At 33.9% G+C, this 25,731-nt stretch overlaps 1 protein-coding gene across 1 annotated transcript in view; it reads right to left on the minus strand.

The window, feature by feature from the left end:
- CAAP1 (caspase activity and apoptosis inhibitor 1) overlaps window positions 1–25,731 on the minus strand; it is a 44,221-nt gene that overhangs the window by 17,158 nt on the left and 1,332 nt on the right. The window contains exons 2-5 of the mRNA XM_028115243.2: window positions 22,445–22,645; window positions 21,588–21,672; window positions 20,232–20,307; window positions 2,183–2,256 (exon numbers count right to left, since the gene is read on the minus strand). Coding sequence (XP_027971044.1) covers window positions 2,183–2,256; window positions 20,232–20,307; window positions 21,588–21,672; window positions 22,445–22,645 — 436 coding nt within the window. The remainder of the gene's footprint in view (window positions 1–2,182; window positions 2,257–20,231; window positions 20,308–21,587; window positions 21,673–22,444; window positions 22,646–25,731) is intronic.

Below are 25,731 nucleotides of genomic sequence, written 5' to 3' on the forward strand. Positions count from 1 at the left end.
CTTTATATTTTGGTCTGCTGAACAAAGGGTTACTTTAATTCTAAATAAGCTTCCATTAATTTTCTTAAATGGTCAAGCCATTAAACAAAACGACAATACATTCACGAAGAGCATTCTATTCTGTTTTTATTGAGCTCACTGCGAGCAAGAACAGCTAGCTATGCAAGAAAAGTTAGAGATAATATTAAATCAATTCTGCAAGTTTTGCATATTAAAAATAGACAACATTAGTTCATTCAGAAAAAAAGGCACCAATCTTTATTGAGACTACTAGGATTTCTATTTCCTGGTGTACCTCAGCTTCTTGGGGAACTCCAACCAAGTTACTTACTATCTGGTTCAGATTTTAGCTATACTAATATTTACCTAGAAGATGTTCTACATAATTGAATATTTTAGAAAACTTATATTCATTCCACTATGCAACTGAAAACATTTTATATTTTAACTATTTTTATAGACATTTTTCTGGAAGATATTACCTATTATTTCCCTCTTTTCTAAAAAAAAAAAGTGCAACTTAATTTAACCATTTCCTACAGATTTAGTCACAACATGCACATGAACTGTACTGCATGATGGTACTGCTGTGCTGTGACGTTATGTTTACTCACCTCTCTTTGCTGTCCCTTACTGATGACAGTGTGTTCTTGGATGCTTCTGATGCCTACATGAGAACCTCAGAGTGGTCTATATAGGCTCCTGAGCATAAAAGACTTGGGCTTTGTGGTATCTGGCTACTCTGAGTTCTTTTTCTCTCCCACTTTGCCTCCATGGCTGGTTTTTAAATGACTGAAGTTACTATATAAAATCACAGCAAAATAGGTTTTTGACACTGGGAAGCAAGTTCTAAAGAGCTCCAAGTACCTGAACATGAGAGCAGAAAAACCTCCTCCCTTAGAAGGCAGCACTGGCTAATTTGTACAATGAGGTTTCTGTTCCTTTTTCCCTAGGAATCAACCATGTCAATTACATGACATTCTTCTCTATATAGATGATCTAACAGCATACCCTCCACAATGCCTGCTCATTAGATGCCAAGAATAGAAACAAAGACAGAAAGAATAGCAGAGTTGCCCAATTACCCATGGGGTACAAGAGTTAAATGAAAATAATGTGTGCTTAGCATTTATTTATATATGACAAATAAACGTAAATGAAACTATGACTCTGACTTTATGTCTTTGGTGGGTGCTCAGAAGTAGTGAGAATATAAAGACGTAATTTTTTTTTTTGTCTATTTAAGAGGCCAACACAATAGGACTTCTGAAAAACAATGGAATTCTTGAAACCATCAGAAATATTTATAAAACCCCAGAGTACATAAATTGGAATTACAGAAAATCTTGATTTTGTTCTTTCTCCACATACATTGAATGAATCACAAAATTAGTTATCCAATTTTTTTTCACTTTGTCAAGCATTAATAACACAGACCACAAGTAAAAAAAGAAATTCTGCCTATATAAACTGATGACCTACTTCTCTGTACCAAGTAAGTTCTTATGACTCAAGTTTTAAAGAAACTATTCTAAGCCAATCAAAGATTAGTTGCTTACATAATAAATAAAACAATCATTTTGGCTACCACAGATTCTCACTGCTCTGAAGTACTTTTATCAGGAGAGAGGAAAAATGTGAGGTGGTCTTTGAGTAACTAATAAAAATTTATTTTACTTTCAATTTTCCCAACAAGAAAAAAAAAAAAAGACATGTGAAAGATCAACCCCATTGATCTACTTGGCCTGAATAAATTACAAATTGTCACTTCAGTTCTGCTGGCTGGTAATGTCAAAAACTACTGATTTATAGAAAATAAATAAGGAAGAGAGTAATAACAAAGTATCTCTTCAGAAAAGACAAACAAAGTCACCCCATAAAGCTTTTGTTTGTTTGTTTTTTCACATATAACCCAAAGCTATCCTGTTAATGTATCTCCGGTATCTGCAGCTGATGACATACAGTAGAGATTACTAAATTAACACTATTCAAGATGACTGCTTTCTGGTGACACTCATGAAATAAAGAATATGTTCTTTACTCTTGTAATCTTGGACCAAATAAATTATTCTGTTCCCTTATCTGTAAAATGGGGGCAACCGGAACACTGAAAATTTATGATTGGTAAAATGTTTATAATCTTCAGGTAATGATATATAAAAATTAACTACTTGATTCATACCTTGTTTTAATTCTAAACCTTCAGGTTGCTTGTTCTCTCTCACAGTTGAAGTAGAATCTACACAGATGTCTTGTCTGAGGAATAAAAATAAATAAAACAATTTTTAAAACTATATTTGATCAAATAATACTGCTCAGGTTCCCAGAATTAAGTCACATACTTGGGAAGACACACTGAATTCTGAGCCCCGAGGACACCACTTAGTACACTTTGGAAACTCAGAAACATGTATACAAGTGTCAAAAACAGTAGCTATAAACCACTACCAATTTAAGCAGTATATACCTTTGTAAAAATCAAGGAGCAAAAATGGAAGGAATATGGAGGTAACTTTTTCTCCTTTCCAATATCCTGCAGGATAGCTGGTAGGAGAAATCATAACTTACAGAGGAATCCAATAACTTTTCAAGTTCAACTGTTAAATTTAATGGGCACTTTGGCATTCAAATTATTTTATATTCATCTAATTTCATACCTCAAATGCTTTGATGTCTACAGTATGTGTGAAATACATATTTTATATGTAATATACATATGCAATCAAAGTAAATGGATTAAAGTATGAGATCATAAAAAAGTTTTGATTCACCATGTTCTCCAACAGAGTCGCAAACTAATGTTGTTTCTTAGAGGGCATTATACCATCTAAATATTAATGTTACAAATACTTTTCAGCAAAAGAAATTAATTAGCTGCAAATATTCAAAATGACTACCTTCTTTATAAGTAAGTATACCTCCTGGAGAATTTCTATACACACCCTAAAACTAACATATGAGAAATATTTCGGGAATTTTCCAACTCACAAAATTATTTCTATCCACTTAATAACAAATCCTTCAAATAACCAAAGGATAAAGACTTGTTATCATTTCTTTGAGTTTACAACATTCTTTCCATCAACATATTTGGCACTCATGTGTTTATTTTGTATTAAAATTTGACTAATGCAAGCACAAACTCAAATAGAGACTACAAAATTATTTGGATCTGGTATTAGTTAGGACATATAAAAAACTAAAATTGAGATATGTTTTATTCTCCTTTCTAATATCACTGACTTAGATTTTAGTCTTTCACCAGAATGACTGGCAGATCCCAAGGAAGATATCAACAAATATTCTTTGGCAATCCAGGGACAGATAAAATGCCAATATAGTATATTAAGAGCTTTGCAAGGAATAAAAGTTAAAATGTGCTACCTCAAGCCTTACAGTCAAATCAGATTTTACCTACTGGGAGCATTAATCTATTTCTAAGTATCTTCCTTTAGGGTAAATGTTTGTTTGCTCTTACATGACCTTGAATGGGCACCTAATTCTTCTTCTAAGCACATATATCTAAATGACTTGAACAAAAACATAATGTAACTTCACCATTAAAAGGGCCATGGGTGGGGTGCCTGGCTGGCTCAGTCGAAAGAGTGTGCGACTCTTGATCTCAGGGTCATGAGTTCGAGCCCCATGTTGGGTGGAGAGATTACTTAAACTTTAAAAGCGGTGGGGGGGGGGGCATGAGCATATGTACTACCCTAAGGATACAACATCACCTATGCAATATTATAGCTGAGAATGTATGACCTATATCATGAAGAAATCATCAGTTCAACCCAAATGGAAAAAAGTAATGTTCTATTAAAAGGGGGTGGGGAGTTAAATGTCAATGTTATAAAAGACCAAGAAGAGGTTGTGAAAATATTCCAGGTTAAAGGAGGCTAAAGAGCCATGACAATTAAATGTTATACTTGAGATGACACTGCTGAACTGGAAGGGAAAAAATGTTATAAAGGACATTACTTAGTCAAATGACAAACTGAAATACCGATGGTAGATTGGATAAAAGTATCATACCAATGTTAAGTTTATTGAAGTTGACACTGTATTGTGGCTATATAAAAAGAGCATCACTATCTTTAAAAAAAGAAAGCACAACATACTATCTAGGAGTCAAGTGTCATGATGTATGTAACTTATAGCCTCAAATGTTTTAAAATGGACACATACCTATATAAAGAGAGGTAAAGAGAGGTAAAGAGAGGGTGTGCAAATGGGATAAAATGTTAACAGTAGGTAAATCTAGGTATAAGGTATATGGATGTTTCTTGTACTGCTCTTATTCTTATAACATTTTAATAACTGTGAAGTTATTGCCAAGTAAAAATTTTTAATAATAATGTAATAAAATGCATTACTGTAGGCATTATTTTATTTTCTCTGTGAAAGCCCCTTGGTTTCCCTTCAAATAAAACTGGACATCCCTATAAAGATTACCTGCTGCCATAAAGAATTTCTTTTAGTGCCCAAAGTGAACTTTTGTAACGTTCTGTTTTATCTTAAGTTAGGTTGGAACATGCTGTTGAAGAAAGTCACCAAACATAATTTCAGACAGTAGATGCAGTACAAGTACACCACCTTGTGGCTGAAAAATGAAATGCTGGATGCTTTTCCATCAGTAGTACGTGAAGTCAAAAAAATATTCCAGAAAATAGCTTGGAATTTTAAAATCTATGCGAGCTAATTTTTCCAAGATGTAGGCTTTGCAACTAAAATTATCATATACATACAGAGCTTTTTAATACAATTTAAAGATTTTCACCAAAGAGCATGAAAGAGAAAATATACACAAAAAAGGAAAAGTCTTGGGCGCCTGGGTGGCTCAGATGGTTAAGCGTCTGCCTTCGGCTCGGGTCATGATCCCAGGGTCCTGGGATCGAGTCCCGCATCGGGTTCCCTGCTCCTTGGGAGCCTGCTTCTCCCTCTGCTTCTCTCTCTCTCTCCTCCTCTGTCTCTCATGAATAAATAACTAAAATCTTAAAAAAAAAAAAAGGAAAAGTCTTAAGGTATACGAAAACTATGAGTACATATGATGTCTTTTTATTTCTAGTTTCATAAAAATAAAACGTCTACTCCCAGATAAGACATATTAGTTGTCAGAGTTAGGAAAACTAAAGTAATTCTAATTTATATTTAAATGACATTTAAATACTTATATCAAATACTTTAAGAATTTTATAACAACTGTAGGGTCGCCTGGGTGGCTCACTGGGTTAAGCCTCTGACTCTTGATTTCAGCTCAGGTCATGATCTCGGGGTTGTGAGTCCAGCCCTGCTTCAGGCTCCACACTCAGCGGGGAGTTGGATTGAGATGCTTGCTCTCTCTCTCTCTCTCTTTCTCCCCCTTTGCCCCCTCCCCTGCTCGTGTGCACACCCTCTAATAAATCTTTTATAAAAAAGAATTTTATAACAACTGGAGAGAGAGAGAGAGAGAGAGAGAGAAGGCAAGAGAGAAAAGTGGGGAGGGAGGGAAGAACACACTACTAAATCCGGTCTGGGTTAAGAATCTTGCAATGACTTTCGTATTTCTTTCATTAAGGAGGAAATAAAAGCCTGTTTTTATTTTTCTAATTTCCTTCTCCCATCCACAGTACTCCTCCTTAAAGCAGCTTAATTTACAATCTTGGCTTTGAATTATAAGACAGCCGTATACCCATCTCTGGGATTTAAGTCTTCAAGCCAGTATCAGTCTGACCTTTCTTTTAACCCAAACACAATTCCAGTCTTGATCCTTTCTTACAACAAAATAAAAAAATAAACTATCGGGACTACATCAAAATAAAAAAGCTTCTGCACAGCAAAGGAAACAACAAAACTAAAAGACAGCCTACGAAATGGGAGAAGATATTTGCAAATAACATGTCTGATAAAGGGTCAGCATCCAAAATGTACAAAGAACTTCTAACACTCAATGGATGTTTTTGTGTTTGTTTTCCAGAACTCAATGAATTTGTTGTTTAATTCAGAGTAATACACTGGGGAGATCTGTGGAACTTAAGAACAATTACACATGTGAATTACTAAAAGTTTAAAATACAGTTCTAAAGAGAAAAAAAGTCAATTTCTTGTACAAATAAAAAATACAGAGAAGATACCTCAATGGAAGGATAAAGAGGATGCCAGCATCTTGCCATTTTGGCAAAAGTAACAAAAGGTAGGACTTTTGATTCTCCTCACTCTCCAGGGAATAAAAACAGGGGCTAAAAGAAGCCAGCCTATCACTCTATGAGTTTTCTATTATTAAAAATAAGAAACAAAGAAACTAGAGTAGCCAAAACAACTTTGAAAAAGGATGCACATTATCAGATTACTATAAAGCTACAGTAATCAAGACACTATGATGTTGGAGAAAGGATAAACTTAGAGATGGATGGAACAGAAGAGAATCCAGAAATAAACTCACATATACATGATCAACTGAGTTTCAACAAAAGTGCAAAGACAATTCACTGGAACTGAACAAATGGTGCTGGTACAGCTGGTATCCATACGGATATAATTTCCAACGCATATCTTGCACCATATACACAAACTAACTCAAAATGGTAAGACCTAAAAAATGTAAACCTATAAAACCTCTAGAAGATGATGCAGGAAAAATTCCTTTGTGATCTTATTAATAACCAAAGATTTCACCAAAAGCATGGTCTATAAATAAAAATAATTGATCAACTGGATTTCCCCCAAAGAAAAAACATCTGCTCTTCCAAGGAAATGTTGAGAGAATAAAAGACTAGTGAGACTGGGACAAAATATTTGCAAGCCACATAACTGATAAAGACTTGTATTCAGGGTATATTAAGAACTCTCAAATCACAATAATAAAAAAAACAAAGAACCCAATTTAAAAAACTGGTTCAAAAATTAAGTCACTTGACCAAGGAAGATGTACAGATGCAAATAAACAAAATAACAGACATGGTCAACGTCATTTGTTATTAAGGAAATGCAAATTTGGAACCACCACAATGCCATACCACTACACATTTATTAAACTGGCTAAAGTCAAAACAACAGACAAATGGAACTCTCATATACAGTTATCAGCAAGGATGCAGACATACCTGTTAGCAATGGTACTTGACCAAAGACAATGAAAACTCGTGTTCCTATCGAAAACTTGTATGAGAACATTCATAGTGGCATTATGTGAAATCACCATAAATTGTAAACAACTGAAATGTCCCTTTATTAATTTTCTATTGCTGCCATAACAAATTACCACAAACTTAATAGCTTAAAACAACATAAATGTATCATATTACAGTTCTGTAGGTCTGGTATGGGTCTGGTATGGGTCTCACCGGACCAAATCAAAGTGTCCCCAGGCTGCATTGCTTTCTGGAGGCTCTAGGGGAGAATTCATTTCAAGTTCATTTGGGCTGCTGGCAGAATTCTGTTCACTGAGGTTGTTGGACCAAAGTCCCTGACTCCTTGCTGGCTATAAGCTGAGGATCATTCCCAGATTCTAGTCAAGTCTCATGTAAGATCTCTCTGACCTCTTCTGTCTTCCTCTTCAACTTTTAGGAACTCATGGAATTAAAGTGGGATAACCTGGGTAATCCAGGATAATCTTCCCACCTCAAAATCCTTAACTTTAAACAAATCTTCAAAGTCCCTTTTGTCAAATAAAGTAACATACTCTCGGGTTCTGAAAATCAGAGTGTAAACACGTTTGAAGGGTCATTATTTTGCTTACAAGATTACCTCAAGTGGGGAGTGGATAAATAAACTACAGTATGCCCACACAATGGAATACTAACTCCTTAGTAATAAAAAGGAAGAATTATTGATATACACAATACGAATGAATCTCAAATGCATTATCCTAAGTGAAAGAAGCAGACTCAAAAGGCTATATACTGTATTATTCCATCTGTATGACACTCTAGAAAAAGAAAAGGTATAAGGACAGAAATCAGATCAGTGGTTGTCAGAGACTGGGGATGGGAGGAGTGTACTACAAAGAGCCATGGGGGGAATTTTTAGTGTGATGGAACTATTCTATATTGTGATTGTGGCAGTAGATAAAAAAAATCCATTTGTCCAAATTTATAGAACTATAAAGCAAAAAAGGTGAACTGTACTATATTTAAATGATAGCTTAATTTTTTTTAATTGAAACACCACAAAAGTCTTAGAACAGACTCAAAAAAATTAAATCATATGGTAGTAAAATGTAACCTTCAAACACTAAGAAATGAGGCAAAACAACCTTAATTTTTTTCAAAAGGCTTTTCCAAGAGCAAATAAATCCACATCTCCACTGTTTCCCTCAGCAACTTCCTTCTGCAAAAGACAGCAAAATGTAACTCTTATCTCCATTTCCTCTCCCCAAATAATATAATGCAAAGAATCACAGGTACCACACTCATTTTTCTTTGATCCATGATTCTCTAAGAACTCGTGTTTATTGTATAAACTGCCCCCCTGCAACTCTGTTTTTATGAACAGGCAATTCCTTAAATAGGTGGTTCTATTCTATATAAAATGACTAAAGGAAATCAAAGGGGTTTTTCTCTTTGTTTTATCCCTATATTCCTGCATTTTCAAGGAATTAGCATGAGATCACTTTGTGGGTACATTTAAAGGTACAAACATATAGGATGTGCAAACATGCTACACTTTGTGGAGTCTAAGCATTAGGTCACAATCTTGGCAATGATTAGTAATACTTTCTGTGAAGGTTTTCTGAAAAACCCATCCTTTCATTTCTGATAAACTTACCCTATTATGTAGAATAGTCTACACTAAGTATTATAGCCTAACAACAATTTATAAAGGACATGAGAACATAAATGGGGTACAAATACCCAATTTATTATTACCCTTTACCAGCCTAAAAGTACGGTCAGCTCTTTATAATTCATATATGTTTAAAGGAACTGAGTTTATAAAGAGTAATATCAACATAACAAATTGATCTCATTTGTGATAAAAATCCTTTTATGCTTGAAAACGTATACATAATAGTTTTCTCCTAAACGTTTTTGTAACAAATGAAAAAATTAGACCCTTGTAAACAATGAATTGTTTTTTAAAAAGCAACAACAGTAAAGAATATTAAAAAATACAATGAATTATTTCACTTTCTTCAGGCTTTCATAAAAAAAATGTGGGGAAAATCCCCAGTACTCATTAGCCTAAAGTGGAATTTTAGGAATAGTTATTATTACAGATTCAGAGTAAAAACCCCAAAGCAAATACAGTAATGTTTTTTTCGATGCTTACCATATTACAGGTACTATTCTAAGCACTTCATGATCTTTTTCTCACTTAATCATCACCACAATCTTATAGGATAGGTACTGGCATTACCCCTATTCTCCAGATGAGGAAACTGAGGCCCAGGAGGGTTTAAGTAACTTGCCAAACATCAGAGAGACAGCAAGCTGTGGAGTTATGCTGGCAGGCATTAAATTTAAATTTGAAATGCAGGCAGTTTAATTCTAGAACCTTCACTCTTCACATTTATTTGGACTTTCTATTACCTACAGAGATACTTCTCCAAGTAGTAATACCTAAAAAATACATGTAGCCAGGCAAACCTTTCTCCCCTCCCTCTTCAAGAGCTTTGTACTATCACTCAATAAACTTTGCTTTGCTGCCACCAAAAAAAAAAAAAAAACCAAAAACAAAAACAACATGTAGCCATAGCTATATACATATTCATAAGGCCATATATATCTCAAAGCATAAAGTCAGTTTTCATTCAGAATTTGACCTCACGGCCCCAGAGGAAAATTCTTCTTTCTAATTGGGTAAACTAAGATAAGCTATTAAAACATCCAGAAATATTTTAAATGTTGAAAATTTCAATGAAAAGACAGACATAAGCAACAACAATGAAAGACCCATAATCCTCAAGAAAGGGCCCGAGAGGAATGGGAATGAAAAGGGAGGAAGGAAATATTTCGAACTGTATACCTTTTTGTACTATTTTGTACAAATAGTACTGTTTGAATTTTTTTCCTCACTGAGGCATATTATTTGCACATACGTATTACATCCCTAGAAAAAGAATCCTAGGATCTTCCCCCTGTGTCTTTGTCTTGCTTCTTCATGGCCCATGATGCCAGCTAAGGTTTTCAGTTGGTTTTCAAAATCAAGTTGGTGGGATGGGAGATTATTCCGCCATTTTTCTAGATCTCTGAGTTGTATATCAAATCTGGGGCTGACCGCTCCAAACTTGGTTAACTTGCCCATGAGGTTCATTACAATTTTCCCAGCTTTGTAATCATCAATTATTTCAAATTCACCAATATAACCACGCTTCATCATCACAGTTAGAAACTGAACAATGACTTTGGAGCATGGCCTAGTAAGAACTTGGCATTTGCCTCTCTTTCTGGCATTATGGGGCTTTTTTGGTTTTTTGTTTGTTTGTTTTGACATTGTTAATGCTCTTGAGAGCATATGCCATAATGAGCACCATTATGGAAGCATGGAAAGATGGCAGAAAGTGTACTATTTGTGTTTTTTAAACCATGCCCATGTATTTGGCTATTAACTTTCAAAAAACAGTTAATGAGGGGGGCCTGGGGGGCTCAGTCGCTTAAGCGTCTGCCTTCGGCTCAGATCATGATCCCAGAGTCCTGGGATCGAGCCCCACATTGGGTTCCCTGCTCAGTGGGGAGCCTGCTTCTCCCTCTCCCGCTCCCCCTGCTTGTGCACTCACTCTCTCGCTCTCTCTGTCAAATAAATAAATAAAATCTTTAAAAAAAAACAAAAACAAAAAACAGCAGAAGTACAGATTCCCACAAGTTTGTAACAGAAAACAAGGAGGGGAATAAAAGGAAATAAACATACAGAAGAAATTTACTGAATAACAGCAGTCTAATCAAGAATTGTAAAAATCATATGCTAAGTGAATTCTTCATAGTTGTAAAGAAGAACATGGCAAAATGAAAATTAAAAGGGGATCTTAGAGCCCTACACCTTAAAACTGAGACCAAACTAAATTTCCAACGAATCAAAGATTTAAACATCTAAAAAATCCATAAAGTACTAAAAAAAAATATAACGAATACTTAATAACTTCAGAATAGAGCAGGCCTTTTCTAAATATAAAACCCAGAAAACAAGACTGCCAAATTAGATTACATAAACGTGAAATATTTACGCATTCAAAAAAAGGTAAAAGTACTTAAAGTATAAAAAAAGAGCAACAAGCAAAAAATAATTGCAAACTGTATCACCAACAATGGATTAAAAAGACCAAAGTTGGGGTGCCTGGGTGGCTCAGTCGCTTAAGTGTCTGCCTCCGGCTCAGGTCATGAGCCCAGGGTCCTGGGATTGAGCCACATGTGGGGCTCCCTGCTCGGCAGGGAGCCTGCTTCTCCCTCTCCCTCTCCCCTCTTCTTTTCTCTCTCCCTCTCTCTCTGTCAAAAAAATAAATAAAATCTTAAAAAAAAAGACCAAAGTCCTCCAACTATATACACAAAGGGTAAATAAATGCCAGAGTTCACAGAAAACTCCACTAACTCCAAAATATATATAAAGGTGGTTAATTTCACTCATAGTAAGAGACTACAAATTAAAATTCCAATGAGATATTATTATCTATTGGGTGAACAAAGATCAAAATGTTAGATAACACTATATTAAGTAAAGTGTATGAACACATGTACTCCATATTTAGAGGTACAAATCAGTTTAAACTCTGTAAGTCAATTATGGAAAAATCTTTTAAAATTTCATATGAGTAAATATCTGACTCAACAATTAACTTGTAGGTATTTATGCTACACATAATCACAGAGGAACAAGATTATATACAGAAATATTCATATCATTTGTGGTAACGAAAGAGTAAACAACTTAAATGTCCATCAACAGACTTAATGTTGAGGTATATCCAACAGCATACAGGTATACATAGGAAGCTTTATATGTACTAGGTAGAATAAAACCCAAGAAAAGACATACTATTATATGGAAAAAATTAAATGGAAAAGGTATGGAATAGTTTGCACAGTATGCTGCCATGATGTGTGAAAAGAAAAAAATACACATACACATAAATTTGTAAACTACGGAATATCTCTGGGAGGATATACAAGAAACTGGCTTACTGTGGTTGCCTATAGGAAGGGAGAATGAGGAATAGGAAAAGGATTTATTTTTACTATATACTTTAAAAATTTTTGTACTATGTGCATGCATTTACCATTCAAATAAATAAGCTCTTAAAAGACACCAGATACATGGTTATGTGGGAAAATGTCCTTATTTTCTGGAAATTCAAATATTCAGAATTAAGATATCTATAATTCACTTTATAATACTTTAAGAAAAAAGATGAAACAAAAATGGAAAAATGAAAATTGCTATAATCATTAGATCTAGCCAACATGTATATGGGAGTGTCGTTACACTATTATTTTTTCTACATCCTTGTCATTTTTCATAATAAAAGTAAAAAAAAAAGAAATTCCTTTTACCTAATTTAGACAAGTAATGTCGTTTACCTGAAAAAAGTTCTTATTACCATAGGAAAACACCTTTAAAAGTTATATAATTTAAGCATTTTAAGTTAACATAAAACAGAAGTGTTACCTTCCTTCCCCAATCTTTGGATCTGATACCACAGCCTTACCTTTATTAGGAATCCATGGAAAACAGTTCCATTTCATCCTACTCACATAAACTATTTCTACTTTTGGCTTATTTAAAAAACAAACATCTGAGTGCAAAAAAAAACTACCTCTTAACGATGTTCCCCAAACTTTTATTGTTATCCCACAGCTCAATGACAACTTTTTAATAACTCCACTCTGAGTTTTTCACTTAAATCAACTACTCTTTTCATACTGATATTTCATCTGTTTATATATTTCACTAAATTATGCAACTACAAAAATTGAACTGGAAACACCATAAATGACTCTTAGCAAACACTTGAAATGGTGGGACAAGTTCACATGTGTATTAGAGAACAGTCTTTTTTTTTTTTTAATATTTTATTTATTTATGTGACAGAAAGACACAGCGAGAGAGGGAACACAAGCAGGGGGAGTGGGAGAGGGAGAAGCAGGCTTCCCGCAGAGCAGGGAGCCTGATGTGGGGCTCAATCCCAGGACCCTGGGATCATAACCTGAGCTGAAGGCAGACGCTTAACGAATGAGCCACCTAGGCACCCGAGAGAACAGTCTTAAACAACCGGTTTAGCACACTGTAAACATCAGTGAATTTTTTTTTTAAGATTTTATTTATTTATTTATTTATTTATTTGAGAGAGAGAGTGAAAACGGGGGGAGGGAGAGAGATAAGCATACGCAGGGTTGAGTGCAGAGCCTGAAATGGGGCTCAATCCCATGACCCCGAGATCATGACCTGAGCCAAAATCAAGAGTCCAACACTCAACTGACTGAGCCACCCAGGAGCCCCGTGAATTTATTTTTCAAATGAACTAGAAAGGGCAATTAATAAAACGAGAATCATGTATATGATTAAAAAAAACTTAACTATTTAAAAAGAGTGATAAGAAAATAGCAGAAAAAAGGAAAAATACCTGCTATCATCTAACCCAGGCTTTGAGCAACAGGATAAGGCAGTAAACTGACAGAAAAATCACAACAGATTCAATTTAAAAATTAAGAGAACTAACGCAGCTGCTAATCTCTGGCTTTTTATTAAATTAACACAGCATCACTCTCACTGCCAAGGTTCAGCAACAGAAGAATGGTCATACAGTACAGTTCTAGCTGTTGCTCTTAGTAAGACAACTGATCAAGCCAGAGGAATAGTTCAGTATTTTCAAGAATAAACATCTTAATGCAAAGTAGTCATTTACTCACCTACATCTAAGCAATATGCTCTTCTTTTCATTCCATCTCACTAAAGCGCCTAACCCTACTATAAACAGCAGTAAAAAGGAAGCTACTCCTATTTTGAAGGGTGGAATAGCTTTGTAGACTACTTAAAATATATAATTATTACAATGTACTAAAGTCTAGTACACTGTAACTAGTAACCAGTACATTGTAAATAGTAACTATTAGTAGATGACACCAACTTCTCTTTTCAACCACTTATATTTAATACTCATGTGCTCCATTTTGAACAAAAATATTCACATTTGAAATTCATAAAACAAATGATTAAGTGGAAATTTAAAAATAATTCCTGCCAAAGAATTATTCACTTTGCAAAACAATTTCCTGTTTTATTCACTAATTAAATATTCTAGTGAATATAAATGGTTCAATTTATATCTGTTACCTAAAGTCTCTAAAAGTCTATTTAGGAATCTCATTTTTTTTTTTTTAAAAAAGTTAATCATCTAAAACAGGAATCCAATAATAGCTACTTTATTTTTTTTTTAAAGATTATTTATTTATTTATTTGACAGAGAGAGACACGGCGAGAGAGGGAACACAAGCAGGGGGAGTGGGAGAGGGAGAAGGAGGCTTCCTGCCGAGCAGGGAGCCCGATGCGGAGCAGGGAGCCTGATGAGGGGCTCGATCCCAGCACCCTGGGATCATGACCTGAGCCTAAGGCAGACTCCTAATGACTGAGCCACCTAGGTGCCCCAAAACTGGAATCCAATAAAAGCTACTTTAGAACATGCCTATTATCTGTTAAGAAAGTAGCAATGTCCAGGAACAGTATTTCCATAATCCTCATATAGAAACTACTCTGCAGTATACCTTATTTTGAGAATCTGGATTTTTAAATTTCTTTATCTTCTAGAACTGTGATATTATGTCAACAATGCTTATTATCTATAGGGAAACAGTTTCATTTCCATCAAATTCTCCCTCAATATCGCTCACTAAAAGCACATTAATTTAAAACTCATGAAAATATATTAGAGCAATTCTAAAATACTGCTAAGATCTCCCTAACGTATTTGTATTTTCATTCTTTATATATAAAACCCCAATCCTGATTATTTTATTGCATCATTCAAGATTTAAATATCATTACAAACATATTCTTTAGAGCATAATCATCTTACATTAAAGGCCGAGCTAACATCTGTTCTCATTTTTAGTGCTCTTTTAAGCTATAAAGCTTCTTTTCCAGCCCATTTTTAAATGGAGACAGCACTCTAATTCCAGGCCTCTATACTGACTTATTTACTTAAAATTGTTGTCCTTGTTAAGCAATTGTCATCATCTGTAACATTTGCAAATCTTGTAACTATACCCAGCAGTTTTAAAACACTGCAAAATCATAGATGCTGAGGTTTTTAGACTATCTGTAACATAATATACATTTGTTCATTTGCTTATCTAAGGTGAACTGAAGTGACAATCCCATCCCTCACCCTTTTGGAAATGAAGGTATTTAGAAACTATGGATGTTTTATCTTTATAGTTCCTAAATCTCATTCTTATAAAATTTGTTCTAAGTTAACACTCATTAATTTCAAGCTTTAAAGTACCACACTGTCAAAAATTCCTTATAACTAATGCTTCTGCTTTGTTATTTTTGGTAGTTAAATAAATTTCTGTTGTCTATAAACTATCTAGTCTGTGGTATTTTGTTATGGCAGCCCCAACAGATTATTAACACATTAAGTCTTCACCAAACAGGGAGTTTCACTTTTTCTTTCAAATCTTTGTGACTTGTATTTCTTTTTCATGCTTTGTTAAACCTGTTGGGACTTCTAGTACATTGCTAAATAGGAGTGATGGGAGAAGATATTTCTGCTTGGTCCTATCTTAGAAAGAAACCACGCAGGTTTTCACCTTTAAGTATGCCATTAATTGTATGTATTTGCTTTTAAGTTTATTTTCTTGTTCTTTTTTTTCCTAACTTCTTGAATATTCAGTTCACTTATTTTAATTATTTGCCGATCAGTAATATATATTTAAGGATAAAATTTTCCTCTGAGTACTACGTTAGCTGTATCCCATAGAGCTGGTTAATTTTTTATTTATTGTTAGTTTTTAGACGGTTTATAATTCCTCTTCAACCTAAAAGCGTTGAGCTTTAGAATATGTAGATAGTGAGGTTCCACAGCGTTTTTGTTCATTTTACTTTACTGCTCTAAAATCAGGACAATAGTTCTTTGAGAACTTTATTGACATTTTTATGACCAAACTTATTATCAATTTTTGTGGATATTCCACTGGAGGTGAGTTCTGTTTTCAGAATACAGAATATGGTCTATACCAATCAATTCATTTAGGTCTTCAATACCTTCACTTATTTTTCATTCAGTTATTTATCATGAGATAGAGATAAAATCAAGTTCCTACTACTCATGCACTTCTTGTTTCATGATTCCCGTAGTTTTTGCCTTATAAAGGCTATATAAAGGAAATACATAGATATATGGCACATGTAAGGCATATATTCCCATTAGATCATCTTTGTGGATTTCAATTATAAATTGCTTTTAATTGTCTTGCATAAATCTTTTTGCCCTGAATTCAACCTTCACTAATATTAGGATTGTTATACTTTGCTTGCAAGTATTTCTTCCAGATTTTTTGTTTGGTTACTGACTTTATTTAACACAAGTTAATACCCAAAATTTCTTTCTTTTATGGTTTCTGGGTTTTTAGTCTTATTTAAGAACTGCACCAACCACCACAATAGATTACACAATTAAAGTACACTATTTTTTTTCAGATCATGATTTTCTTGTCTTTTAGTAAAAGGTTACGGTTTTCTTCAGAAGTTCCCTGTTAAATGTATTTGAAAGCATATCATAGTTTTTACAACTAGTATTAATAGAATTTTTTTTTTAGGTCCTGGTCACTGGGCTGAAGAATGCGAGTAAAACATTAATTCTGTGTGTCTGTGAGAATGTTTCCTGAAGAGATTAGCATTTAAATTGGTGAACTGAGTAAAGCATATAGCCCTGGTGGGCAACATCTAATCCCTTGACTGAAATAAAAAAGGTAGAAGGGCAGGGCACCCGGGTGGCTCAGTCAGTTAAGGGACCAATTCTCGGTTTTGGCTCAGATCCTGATCTCAGGGTCCTGGGATCCAGCCCCACATCAGGCGCTGCGCTCAGTGCAGAGCCTGCTTGTCCCTCCCCCTCTGGCTACTCCCTGTGCTCTCTCAAGTAAAAAATCTTAAAAAAAAAAAAAAAAAAGGCAGAAGGGCCAATTAACTCTGTCTGCTTGAGTTCAGAAATCCATCTGCACTGGACCAGGGGCACTCCTGGTTTCTGGGCTTTTGGAGTTAGACTGGGACTTACACCACATTCCCTGGCCTTCAGACTAAGTCCGTGCTTTGCCACTGGCTTTCCTGGCTCTCCAGCTTACAGACAACAGATCAGCAGATCATGGGACTTCTTGGCATCCATAAGCACATGAGCCAATTCCTATAATAAATCTCTTTTATATATCTATACATATCCTACTGCTTCTATCTCTCTGGAAAACCCTAATACATTCCCTTTTAGATGTTTCTGCTATGAGAGAACAGTTGTTGATTTCCTTATGCTTATATATTGTTCCATCTTATCAAATTCCAGTCTTTTTTAAAAAACCTAGAATCTCTCAGCTGTTCTAGGTTTATAATCTTATAAACGGAAAAGAGAAATATTTTTATTTATTTTCCAAAGTTGATCATATAAAAATTAATTCCTCTCCATCACCCATCTTTCTTTTGGTCTAACTACATTTGCTAGAACCTCTAAGAAAATGTTTAAAATTAATGGCCATAATGCTTCTGTCTAGTCCCTCATTTTAATTCACTAAGTGGGTAGTAAGTTTGGTCAAATGCTCTCATCATATCTGAGTAGTTTTCTCCGGTACCATTTTTACCTATAGCTTATATTAGAAATGACTGCTGAATGTTATCAAAGGCCTTCTTAGTACCTACTTATCTGACCATATAATTTTTCTTAATTTGCTGATATGAATTATGCTAATAGAGTGTCTAATTAAATTTCCTGTAAATTCCTGGAATAAATTCTACTTGGTCAGTGGTGTAACTACTCACGTGATACACTGCTGGATTCTACATGCTAATATGTACTTATAATTTTTACATCTATATTCACCAGTGAGAACGCCTATAACCCCCCATATGCTTTTTTCTATTTATGAGATTTGGGGTATTAAAGCTACGCAGAAGTCATAATGTAAATTGAAGACCTTTTCATCTTTTCCTAGGGCCTGGAATAATTTAAGTAACACAGGTATAGTGTTTGAAAATAACAACAGATGGTATTAATGAACATTTTATTAGATGTAAACACATTACATGCATTGACTCACATTAAGTAATAATTCAGCTGTGAATCCACCTTGTCTTGGTGTTTTCTTCAATAGATCTCTATTCACCTTTCCAATTTCTTCTATGTTTAATCTCCAAGTTTTCTACTTTTGCAGAAAGTTGATTTGGTTTATTTGTATTTCAAAAAAAAACATCCATTTGCTAGCGTCAAGACTGTTTATACAACGCTGCATGTGGATTCATACCAGTCTATGATTATGTGATTATATCTCCCTTCTTCCTAATCTCAATTATAATTGTTTTCCATCTCCTTAATCAGATCCAAAAGGAGTTTCTCTATGATCTGAACTTTACAAAGACACGTTGTGGACTTATTTATTTCTATTTCTGTAGTTTTTTTTATTTCTTTAGTTTTAATGTTTACATTCGTTGTTTCATTTTTCCAACTTTCTTTTGGTTCCTTGTTATTTTTTAAATTCCTTTAAAATGTGCACTGAGTTCCTGGACTAGTCATTAAACTTACTATTTCTCATATTTAAACCTTCCCTTCAAACTCAGCTCTGTGATGCTAACAATCAAACACATGAACTCTGAATCCCGGATCAGAATCAGTTTATTAATTAAAATACACTCTAAATAGTTTTTTTAGTAATTGGGGAAACTTTATATGGCCAATATATTAGAGGACATTATTGAATTACTGTTTATTTTCTTAAAAGTGATGTATTGTGGTTATGTAGTAGACTCATTTTTAGGAAATGCATACTGAATTGTTTAGGCATGAAATGTTATGAAATCTGCATTTTTAAATGATTTATGGGCTGAACTATGTCTCCTCCCTAAAAAGTTCATAGGCTGAAGCCCTAACCCCAGTACCTCAAAATATGACTATTCTGGACATAGGACCTTTAAAGAGCTAATTAAGTTAAAATGAGGCCATTATGGTAGACTCTGGTGTCTGGTATCCTTATCAAAAGAGATTAGAACACAGAGAGAGACACCAGGGGGCGCACACACATAAGGGCAACCAAATCAAAAGGAAGCAAGCAACAAGGGGCACCTGGGTGGCTCAGTGTAGGTTAAGTGTCCAACTCTTGATTTCAGCTCAGGTTATGCATGATCTCAGGGTCCTTGGATCAAGCTCCACATCCCCCATGTCAGGCTCCGTGCTCAGCAAGGAGTCTGCTTGAGGATTCTCCAGTTCTGCCCTTCCCTCCCCCCACTTCTAAATAAATCTTAAAAAAAAAAAAAAAAAAAAAGGAGGCAGCAACAAGGTGGCCATCTGCAAGCCAAGAAGAGAGGCCTCAGAGGAAACCAACCTTGCCAGTACCTTGATCTTGAACTTCCAGCCTTCAGAACTGAGAAACTGATTTTCTGTTCTTTAAGTCAACCAGTCTATGGTATTTTGCTATGGCAGCCCTAGAAAGCTAAAACAAATAGCTCTGGAAGAAAAATGATAAATACAAAGAGAGAAAGCAAAAATAGCAAAATGTTAATGTTGCTGATTTCATTCTATGATTCTTTCAATTTTTAGATAAATTTGAAATTTTCCAAAATAAAAAGGTTTGTATTAGCATCCCAAAACTCTGGGCAGTTTTTATCATCACAAGAGTCAAATTTTATGTACCTATATAAAATGAACCACCTTACTATCTCATCTGTGAAATGAGACAATTATCAACCTGACATTAATAGATACCAGAAGAATTTTAAGTGTTTTAAACCAATTAACGTAATACCTGGTAGACTAAGTACTTAATAAATAATGAGTATCACTAGCAATAAATTCAAATTCCAAATGAGAGATGTGATTCTGCTTCAGGCTGGCATCACTGTTGTCAAAAATGTATGAGTAGTAGTTTAAGAAAATCACCTTAATCCTGAAAGCAATTAACTGTATTCTCATATATACCAAAAGGACCAATCATTACAAGTAAACAAATCAATTCTACACTGTTGAATTATTTTATATAAATACAATGCAGAAAAATAAACACATTCTTAAGGTAAGAAATCATGGAAGGAACAACAAAGAAATTTTGAAATGGAAATGAAAGTTTTTAACTTACTGACTGACTAAATCAGATCCCATCTTAGTGCCATCATCTGCCTCCTCTTCCATATCAGAGTCCATACCATTGTCACCTTATAAATAAAATAAACTATTGAAAGCAGGCTTATAAAATGTCAGAACAATTTAATCATTACGCAAAGTGCCATCTATAGAAGTGATGCAGATTTGAGAACTTTATAGTTGTTGAAAGATGAAATTGTTAATTGCTTATATTTAAAATGAGTTCCTTTCAATGCCTTATTAGGTATTTCTCACTGCCTTCCCGTTAACTATTTTATAAATACACACACACACACAACGTGTCTGTGTGTGTGTGTATGTGTATATATATATATATACTTATAGGCTACACCCAGATGTATACATCTATTAGCAAAGTTACAAATTCCATTAAACCATTTTAATTTTTTTTAAAGATTTTATTTTTAAGTAATCTCTACACCCAACATGGGGCTCAAACTCACAACCCTGAGATCAAAAGTCGCATGCTCTACCAAGTAAACCAGCCAAGCGTGCACATTAAACCATTTTACATTTCAAAGAGATATTATCTCTGGAAATTGAAAGTCTCCTTTTTTTTTGCTTCTTCTCTTGTAATGCTAATGTTAAAATCCTTGTACAGTTCCAAAAGAAAAAAAAAAGCCTGAAAATCTAAAATTCTGGGGCACCTGGGTGGCTCAAATGGTTAAGCGTCTGCCTTCAGCTCAGGTCATCATCTCCGGGTCCTGGGATCAAGCACCACATCAGGCTCCCAGCTCAGCGGACAGTCTGCTTCTCCCTCTCCCCCTGCTCATGCTTTCTCTCTCTCTCTCTCTCTCTCTTCTCAAATGAATAAATTAAAAAAAAAGAAAATCTAAAATTCTACAGGTAATAGTGTCACAAAGAATAGTCACACTTTAGGCAGAGATAAATGTAGGCAAATTGCAAAAATTCTTCCAACTCTACAGCCAGGTCTTATTACAGCAAAAGTAGTATAGCAACAGGCAGTTACAAGCAATAGGGGTGTAAAGCAGAAAATAAAAAATTATTTTAAGGAAAGCCATCTCAATAATTAATACTTCTTTACAGCATTTTGGGTAAAATTTATTTCATTTTATTATTGTATACAAACTTATGCTCTTATCTTTGATTATATTTGATTTGAGAAAACGAAATACACGTCAAAAAGTCTATTCTTGAAATGCTCTTCTGCTATGTAAGCTATATTTCAAAGTACAAATAGAAAAATTACTCAATGATTACCCAGTAATGAAATTAAATAATCAAGTAAAAAAAAAAAGAATAACTTAGGATTTATGCTACTTATATGTTAACTAGTAAGTTACCAGAGTGCAGAAATATGTATTCTTACCCTCGAGAATCTTCAAGATTTTTTTTTCAGATAGTAGCTCTAACTGTTCCTGGCACAGTTTTTTAATTTCTTCTATTGAACAGTTCTAAAGAAAATGACATTAAAAAAATACATTTATGTAATATAGTGCCAATATAAACTAGAAAATAGTAATCATAAAAAATGTCTGGTTAGCAAACTCTTACATTAAAACAAATTAAAAGCCATATAAATCTTTCCATGAGATGAAATCTGTAAAATGGTCAATAACATGTAAATGTTATAATTTATAGACATTTGATGAGAATAAAGTCATGTTTATTATGAAAGAACAAACTAAAGAGTAAGTCAGGTGCCCAGATATTCTTAATAGCAGCCTATTTGTTAGGTAATTCCTCTAAAGATTTACATACTCAAGTGCTGGCTCTATACATCTTAGATCTTCCACGCCCTATTTCCATAACTGTAAAATTAGAATACCATAAACAAATATATGAAAATATTTGTGAATTTAAAGAAATGTAAGCTTTTACCAACCAATACTGTATACTGTTACATAGCAGAATATTATTTAAGACACCAGAAAGAGTCATTATACCGCTAAGTTTTTACTAAAATTGCCTGCATTTAATAGAATTATTTCCAAAAGGTTAAGAAATTCCTTACCTAAACACAGCATACTGCTCCATTTTTTCTTGGCAAACTTCTAAATATACAAGGCCATTTATACTTCTCCAAGATCCCATTTTTTAATCTTTTTGAAGTAGCTTGAGTTGAAAACATCCAATTATAATTTACATGAAGCAAAATGATTACTATAAAAAAGTGTTTGTATTTCTATATATATGTATAATCCAATAATATATGTAATGAAGTACCTTTAACACATCAGGAAGCATCTTCTGTAACTTTTTCTCGCCTATGATACAGAAACACTGCTGAAGCATTTCTTTTTTGTCTGATATATAGAAACTAACTGGTTTTAATGACACAGTCAGGTCCAGTCCACCTTCTTCAAGGTCACTGTGCTCTGCCAAGAATAATTCTTTTTCCAAAGTCGGCAAAAGGTATTTGGTATCCTAAAATTAAAAGAGACAAAAAACCATTAAATAAAGAAGTATGCATATGATATCATACATTTACATTTAATAACTACTTCTTCATTAAACACTTCCAAATTCTTTCTTTGCATAGATTATTTACCTAAAGCCAGTAAAAAATATATTTAATTGTTAAATATTCTTTGATCTTACTGTTTGTACTACAATTAACTTGATCAATTGATATTAAGTGAAGAGATTCTCTCAGGACACATAAGTGAAAATATACTCAATATTAAAAAAAAAAAAGAAAATATACTCAGTATTGAGTGATCTACAATTTTAGACTTCTGAACAATTAGGATATTCCTCTAGTGTGCCACTCAACCCAAAATTTTATGTATGCATTGTTATTCTTCTTAAATTCATAAAAAGAAATGGGATGGCAGCAAAAATGCTGAAGACCGCAATTATGAAGTATTACTGCTTACCAGGAGCTACACTCATTTTTAAAACTGCTATGTAATTTAAGCATATTCAAAGTAGCCAAGTCATTTAAGACATTTCTGTCAATTTTACCTCCTAACTCCAAAATCTATCCAGTCTCTCCAAATCTACTTGCCATAATCCTGGTACAAGGTACCATCATCTTTTGCCTAGATTATCTCAACAGCTACTTAACTGGATGTCTTGTATCTAATCTGAGGTCTCTCCAAAAATACACACATACTCATCCTCTTTTTTTTTTTAAGATTTTATTTATATATTTGACAGAGAGAGATACAGCGAGAGAGAGAAAGAGCACAAGCAGGGGGAGTGGGAGAGGGAGAAGCAGATCCCTGCTGAATAACGAGCCCAATGCAGGGGCTCAATCCCAGGACCCCGGGATCATGACCTGAGCCAAAGGCAGACACTTAACGACTGAGCCACCCTGGCGCCCCTATACTCATCCTCTTTATTTATAACCTTTCAACGACTTCGCACTAAGTGCGAGCTGAGTTTGAACGGAAGGTTTAAATATGAGAAATAATAAGTTAATGACTAGTCCAGGAACTCAGTGCACATTTTAAAGGAATTTAAAAAATAACAAGGAAACCAAAAGAAAGTTGGAAAAATGAAACAATGAATGTAAACATTAAAACTAAAGCAATAAAAAAAAATAAAGAAATAGAAATAAATAAGTCCACATTATTCATTGTTTCAGTGCTACAAACACAACAACCTCAGAATTACTCAAATATAACCTCTTCTCCCTTCACCTCACATTCAGACAGGGCTTTTGTTCGTACCACTCTGCCTAAGACAGCCTTTCCTCCCCATTCCCCCCCTCAATGTTATACTCCTAAAATTAACAAATTCAGATATCAATTCAAAAGTCATTTAAGAAAATCTTCCCTGACTATATAGTTTAGGTAAATTTATTATATTTTCTAATAAAACTGTTTTAAAAGTGGTCCATCAAGTGATAAATGGAAAAACCAATTGTGGTATAGCCATACAATGAAATATTATTCCATTCATATAAAATGTCCCGAACAGGGAAATCTATAAACTATAGAGACAGGAAGTAGTGACTGCCTAGGGATGGAATGTGGTGGAGGTATCAGGGATGATAGCTGGAAGGTACACATCAGATTTCTTTTGGGGGTAATGAAAATAAAACTGACTATAGTCATGACTGCACAACTCCATTAATATGCTCAAAACCAGTGAACTGTATACTTGAAATAGGTGAATTGTATGGTATATGAATTACATCTCTGTAAAGCTGTTACCAAAAACAACAATAATAGAGAACATAGTACACACCAGATGTAATGGCACTCTCAGAATTCTGAGATGTTATCCACATGCCTAATATATAATGACTTCTTTCCTTTATAAATTAGAACTAGGGTTTAGTTCTGCATGGAAATACTAATATTATTAATTTAAAAAAATTTTAAGACCCACAGAGCTATACAGTCCAACAGTCCAGTTCTAATAAGAAAGAAAGTTCTTCAAGAAAAAGATAGAGACTATTCTGGAACACATCCCAAAAATGCAAATCTTTCCAAATCAATCTATAAGGCAAGCATAATCTTGATACCAAAACCAGACAGGATAACTACAAAAATAAAAACCATAAGCTGATTTAACTTAGGAACATAGACACAAAAGAATACTGAATTCCAGCTGAGTACAATAACCAAACCAACAAACCAAACAGGATCTATCCCAAGACTGCAAGACAGTTTAACATGAGTTAATTTACCAATTTATTAAAAATTACATTATCCGATTGAGGGAGAAAATTATGTAATCATCTCAAAGAATGCCATAAAAGCATCTGATAAAACTCTACAACCCTCAGTGAACTAGGAATTGAATAAAATGTCCTTAACTTGATCAAAAGTATCTTTCACAACCTTTGGCAAATATACTTTTGGATGGAACATTAGAAGTGTTCCCATTAAAAAAACAAACGAGAAAAAAATGCCTACTATCATTGCTTCTGTTCAACACTACACTAAAAGTCTTAGTTAATGTAAAAGTACAAAAAACAAGAAATATTAGTGCTGAAAAAAAAAGAGACAAAATCCCCTGTTAGCACAAATTTTTCTGAGTCAATTTTAAACTAGTAATTAATACGGTGGCTAGATGTAATGTTTAAAAATATTAGAAAAAAACAAAGAATTTGTTGGGAGTAGGGAAAGATCTTTCTAAACACAAAATCCAGAAGGCAAAGAATAATATTATTAGTCCTGACCACAAAGAAAAAAAAACTTCAGTACACCACGGGCAAAGTTACAGTAACATTTGCAATGTATCTTACACAGAGGATTAGAACCCAGACTTTATATAGACAGATTCAGAACTTATCAGTAAAAAGCTCAAAACAACCAAAAAGAAAATGGCCAGAGAATATATTTATGCAATTTACATAAGAAGGAATCAAATGGTAAATAAAAATATTAAAATGTTCAATCTATTAATCAGGAGTATATAAATCAAAACAAATGAAAAATTGACTTCACCCGCTGACAAACTTTTCAAAAATGGATATAGTGAGTATTTGCAGAAATGGGTATTTTTTTCTAATGTTTAGACTATAAATCAGTAAAATAGTTTTTGGAAAGCATTTG

This window comes from Eumetopias jubatus, unplaced genomic scaffold (assembly GCF_037043125.1).
Source record: "Eumetopias jubatus isolate StellerSeaLion01/CBP00866 unplaced genomic scaffold, mEumJub1_p1.0 scaffold_15, whole genome shotgun sequence".
Classification (NCBI taxonomy): Eukaryota; Metazoa; Chordata; class Mammalia; order Carnivora; family Otariidae; genus Eumetopias; species Eumetopias jubatus.